General features: G+C 39.2%; 1 protein-coding gene across 1 annotated transcript in view; it reads left to right on the top strand.

Moving 5' to 3' along the window:
• LOC103250444 (activating transcription factor 7-interacting protein 2) overlaps positions 1-6022 on the top strand; it is a gene marked incomplete at its 3' end in the record, with an annotated part of 66143 nt that overhangs the window by 39060 nt on the left and 21061 nt on the right. The window contains exons 5-6 of the mRNA XM_008049032.2: positions 936-1070; positions 2840-2935. Coding sequence (XP_008047223.1) covers positions 936-1070; positions 2840-2935 — 231 coding nt within the window. The remainder of the gene's footprint in view (positions 1-935; positions 1071-2839; positions 2936-6022) is intronic.

Here is a 6022-nt window from a genome sequence, read left to right as displayed (position 1 = left end):
AAAAAAAAAAAAAAAGCCACCCCCTAAGGCCAGTGCTGTGGTTCATGCCTGCAATCCCAACATTTTGGGAGGCGGAGGTGAAAGGATTGCTTGAGCCCAGCAAAATTATCAAAACATTATCTGGGCATGGTGATGCACACCTATGGTCCCAGCTACCTGGAAGTTTACAGTGGCCATGAGTTTGCCACTGCACTCCAGCCTGGGCAGCAAAGTGAGACTTGGACTCAAACAAGAGAAAGTCATCCCCTAAAACAATTATGCAAATAATGGTGATTACCTTACATATTTATTTCCCTCATATCTATTCAGTGTTTTTCATTTTATGGAGCTCTTTTACATATTGCCTTATTATGTCCTTATAAAAGCCCTTTGAATCACTCTTTCAATATTTATTCTTTATTTGTGGATAAGGAGAATGAAGCCCAGAAACGTTGTAATTTCCCAAAGGTCAAATAAGCTTGTAATGTTAGTGTCAAGACTCACACTTGTTACATATTTGTTACATATCTACTATAGACCAACAAGTCATTTTCATTGGACTCTGATGTTCAGATAAGTAGAACTTGTTTTTTATTGACTACTAACTTTCAGCTATGGTCATTTAAAAAATATAAATGAGATAATAGTCTTTTAATTGTTCCTATAATGTTGTTATGGAAGTCAACTGGAACTATAAGAAACTAAAATTAGCACTATAAGAATAAATTTAATTTCTAATATGTCCAGTATATTTAAATATCTGGTGTGTACCATTGAGTTTAATATTCAAGTTTTATATAACTTACTGGTATAGTAATACAAACATACAAATATAAATAAAGTATATTTTACTGGTCACAGTAAATCCAGAAAAGAGAAAAGCTATTTTTTAAAAGTAGAAAATAAAGTTGCTTTTAAATTTGAAATATGGGGTGTTTTGGTTTTTATAATTCTAGGTCAAACATTTGATTCGACAGGAGATCTATAATATAAGTTACAAACTATTTGATAACAAACTGAAAGAACTGAACGAACGCATTGGGAAGACACAGTGCAGGAATAAACATGAAGCAATAGCTACAGAACTCTTCGTAAGTTTTAATTTCATTTGATTTCATGGAATCCTTTTTAAAAGAATTTGGTGACATTGATACAGAGACCCACTAATGTCTGTACATATTGTCACAGTCCTTAGTGAAGAACACGGCAAGGGCGCAAGTGCTCCTGTACATTCCTGAACAATATTCCTGAGAGCTAATAAAAGGTGCACTTCCCCTTATTTCCTGTGTACTTCCAGTAAGTCGCTTCAGGGGATCCTTGACTGCCCAGTAGTCTACGCCCAGTTAACTGAACAATGCAAATCTCCATTTACTCCATTTTTCTAAGTGGTCAGAAGTTTGAATAATATGGTATCAATATAATCATAAACCTTGTGATTTGTATAACTTTTGTATCAGTGTAATCATAAGTTTTGTGATTTGCATAATGTCTGTGTAATGCATGATGTCTTAGGCCTTGTAAACTCCCTTTATGGCAAGCTTGATTAACGCTCCTGCCAGGCCCTACTGATAAAAGCTTTGAGATACCTCTGATACCTGGCAGTCTGAACTGAAAAATGTCACTATCAATAAATGTGGCTGAAACTCAAGTTCTATACAATGTTCTGCTGGTCACATGCTAATGTATAGGTCTTAACAGCTCTGGACTTATAAAATTGAACTGTGTAAGCCTGGAGGGTGAGCAGAACTATTTTAGAAAGATTTTGAGTTCGACTCTGCCCTCTGGATTCAAACTCAGAATAAACTTTCTACCAGTTCCCTGCCCCTTAGATTTGTTGGTATCAAGGGGAGCAGCCGAGCGTTACTTGGACCATAAGATCTTTCATATTAAGAAAGGAAAAATCTTGTTCCTGCCCACAAGCCTACCGTAAGATTTTACCACAGACAATAGAATTTATTATATCTTTGCAATATTGGCCCTTTAGAAATACTCTTAGAGCTATTAGGCATTCTGTGTCAAACTGACAGACTTAATACATAGGCGTTTTCTTTTCATTCTAAATAGTTTCTTTATTGGTGCTTGTACAACCTGTTTCAAGCTTTTTTGGACTTTTTTGTTTTTTTTTTACTCTTCTAACTTTACTTGTTGATTGGTGTTTCTTTTCTTTTTTTGAATTGGAGTCTCACTTCGTCGCCTATGCTGGAGTGCAGTGGCACACTCACAGCCACCCCAGCATCGACCTGCTGGGTTCAGATCCTTCCGCCTCAGCCTTCCAATCTGATTGGTATTTCTATCAACATTAATTTCATTGTGGACCGATTAGAAGTTTGAGATTTTAATCTCCCATTCCTGATTATCATACAAGGATAAAATGTGATTTAAATCTTTTGCTAGCCAGGCATGGTGGCTCATGCCTGTAATCCTAGCACTTTGGGAGGTGGAGACGAGAGGATTGCCTGAGCCCAGGGGTTCAAGACCAGACTAGGCAATTAACTTGGCGAGACCTTGTCTCTACAATAAATTCAAAAATTAACTGGGTATAGTGGTGCATACCTGTAGTTCCAGCTACTTGGAAGGCTAAGGTGGAAGGATCGCCTGGGCCCAGCAGGTCAAGGCTGCAGTGGCCATGAGCGTGCCATTGCACTTCAGCCTAGGTGACAAAGTGAGATTCTAACTCAAAAAAAATTTTTTAAATAAGTAAATAAAATAAATCTTTTGCTTATATAAAAATTTCTCATATATTTAGGTAGATGCCTAAGTCTCACAAAACTACTTTGGCAAATAATTTTTCCTTCATCTATATAGTATATTATTTAGTACTTTGGTTTAGTATTTACTTGTTTTTCTTTTTTTCTTCTAGACAAAAATAGCCAAAATTCAAAGACGTGTTAAGACGGTATTATCACTAAGGAATTGTTTGGAACCAAACATATATTCCAGTAATACAGCCTGTAAGGTTTGTATAAACACACAGGAGTTTTAATAAACTAGTTGACTCACATTTTTAGTAGTTAGATGCTCAGTGCAGCCTCACCCTTCTCAGCTCCGTTGGTTCTTTTGCCTCAGCCTCCCAAGTAGCTGGGACTACAGGCACATGCCACCACACCTGGCTAATTTTCTGGTTTTTTTATGAGAGGTCTGCTGGTTTCAAACGGCTTGGCTCAAGCAATACCCCTGCCTCAGTCTCCCAAAGTGCTGGGATTACAGATGTGAGTTACCACACCCAGCAGTTGAAAGAATTTTTTAGTGAATACTTGTACTCTCAGCACCTAGAGTCTTCCTTTAACATTTTATTAAACTTACTTTTGTCAAAAAGTCACAATATTCGGTCACATGGAAGGCTCTTTAAAAAGACTAGGCATAGGATTCTCTTTCAACATAGTTGCCTGTTGAGGTTTAGTTAGAAGGTCATAGTATGCAGTCTCACAGAGGATTCTTTAAAGAGATTAGGCATTCGACTCTCTCAGCAGGCAGTTCCCTGTTTAGGTTTACTATCTAGATTTAGGCCTTCTCTTGGGAGTGATAGTTTCAATGGCATTTACTTTTTAGAGCTCTTGCAGTGTTATACTGGTTGGTTTCATTCTTCTGGTTCCATTGGGTCTCCTGTTTAGTTCCTGCAGGTGCCACCTCAGTCTCCAGTGCTATTGGGTGGGAGTTCAGGAAACATTGGCCTTTAGTCACTGCCATTGCAGTAGATTGGGCATGCTACTGTGACACTGCTGCTGTGATAAATTGGGCCCCCTGATTCTGCAGGTATGGAGTGGGAGTTAGCTATCCCTGCTACAGGGTTGGTTTAAGGGATGAGTCTCTGGCTTCCATGGCACTTGGTGCAAGAAATATGCAGAATAAAAAGCAAATTGAGAATACTAACTGTGGTATAGCTCTTCAGTCACGAGTTCCTCAGCCAGTCTACCTTTTTCTTTAAACCTTTGTGAGTTATTTTATGATTATTTATTATTTTCAGTATCATGTTAGATATTATTTGGGATGATAGGGAAGAAATAGTTTAACCAAGAAACATGATACAGTAAGTCCCCTACATACAAACCTTCAAGTTGCAAACTTTCAAAGATGTGAAATGTGTGTTTGCCTGTCCAGTCATGTTAGTTCACATATCTGGCATACATTGTGTGCATCCTCTACAAGTGGTTGTTCTTTTGTGTATTGTGTAGAATACAGTAGTACAGTATCTTTATTTCAAGTCCAGGATGTTCAGAAGCAAGCATAAAAGTAGCAATGATGTAGCTGTTACTGCTAAGAAGCAACAAGTGTTAATCATGGAAACAAAAGTGAAAATTGAGAGACTGAAATGAGGCAAAAAGATGGTAGACATCACTTGTTCTTTTTTTTTTTTTTTTTAAGTTGAAGTCTCACTCTGTCACCCAGACTGGAATACTGGCCACCGCAGCCTCGACCTGCTGGGCTCCAGCGATCCTTCCGCCTCAGCCTTCCAAGTAGCCGGAACTTCAGGCATGCACTACCACGCCCGGCTAATTTTTGATTTATTGTAGAGACAAGGTCTCGCCAACTTGCCCGGGTGGGTCTCAAACCCACGGGCTGTGGCAGTCCACTTACCTCGGCCTCCCAAAGTGCTGGAATTACAGGCTGAGCCACTGAGCCCAGCTGATATCACTCGTTCTTATATGATTTGTTCTACCATTGACACAATTCTGTAGAACAAGGGCAAAATATATAGAACATGTGAAGTCTGCTGTGCTGATGATGTGGACAGTAATATCAAAGAAGCATGGAAAAGTGATGGAAGAGCTAGCCAGAGCAATCAGGCAAGATGAAGAAATAATGGACATCCAAACTGAAAAAGAAGAAATCAAATTATCTCTTGTATGCTGATGATCTTATACCTAGAGAATCCTAAATCCTCCTCCAAAAGGCTGCTGGACTTAATAAATGAATTCGGTAACATTTCAGGGTACAAAATCAACACACACAAATCAGTAACACTGCTGTACACCAATAATGCTCAAGCTGAGAATCAAATCAAGAACTCAACTCCATTTACAATAGCTGCCAAAAAAGCTAAAATACCTAGGAATATATTTAACCAAAAGGTGAAAGGTCTTTACAAGGAGAACTAAAAAACTCTGATGAAAGAAATTGCAGAGGACACAAACAAATGGAAAAACATCCCATGCTCATGGATTGAAAGAATCAATATTATTAAAATGACCAAATTACCTAATGTATTAAAAAAAAAGTGATGAAGGAGATGGAGAAAATTCTCAGTATCAGTGTCAAGTCCCACTTAGCTTAACGCTGGTTTAAGAAAAAGCTATAAGCCTTTAAGACTTGAAGAGGAAACATGAAGAAGACTCAAAGGGCACATGTTTTAATGCCAGCTGTGGTTGGTTTCATTTGTTCAAGGCTAGAGCCAACCTTCACAATGTAAAAGTAAGCGGCGAAGCAGTGTGTACAGATACAGTAGCTGCCTGGGAGTTTCCTGAAATGCTTCAAGTAATTGTTGTTGGAATCACATAGGGCCAGGCATGATGGCTGACGCCTATAATCCCAGTACTTTGAGAGGCTGAGGCAAAAGGATTGCCTGAGCTCAGGGGTTCAAGACCAGCCTGGGCAACTTGGTAAGACCTCGTCTCTACAATAAATAAAACAAGGGCACGGTGGTGTGTGCCTGTAGTTCCAGCTACTTGGATGACTGAGGTGGAAGGATCACCTGAGCCCAGCAGGTCGAGACTGTGGTGGCTGTGAGCGTGCCTGTACTCCAGCCTGGGTGACACAGTGAGACTCCAACTCAAAAAAAGAAAAAAAATCACGTATTTACCTGAGCAGGTTTTTTATGTGGATGAGACAGGACTGCTCTGGAAGAGGATGCCTGACTGAAGTTAACATCAGTAAGGAGGAAAAGTTGATGCCAGGCTATAAAGCAGCAAAGGATAGGCTAATTCTGTTGTTTGGTGACAGTGCTTCCAGCAGTATGAAGCAGAAGCCTCTTTTTTTTTTTTTTTTTTTTTTTTTGAGTTGGAGTCTCACTCTGTCGCCCAGACTGGAGTGCAATGGCCGCTCCCGA

This window comes from Carlito syrichta, unplaced genomic scaffold (genome assembly GCF_000164805.1).
Source record: "Carlito syrichta isolate Samal-C Ts95f unplaced genomic scaffold, Tarsius_syrichta-2.0.1 Scaffold130455, whole genome shotgun sequence".
NCBI lineage: Eukaryota > Metazoa > Chordata > Mammalia > Primates > Tarsiidae > Carlito > Carlito syrichta.
This window is presented reverse-complemented; position numbering and strand designations above follow the sequence as displayed.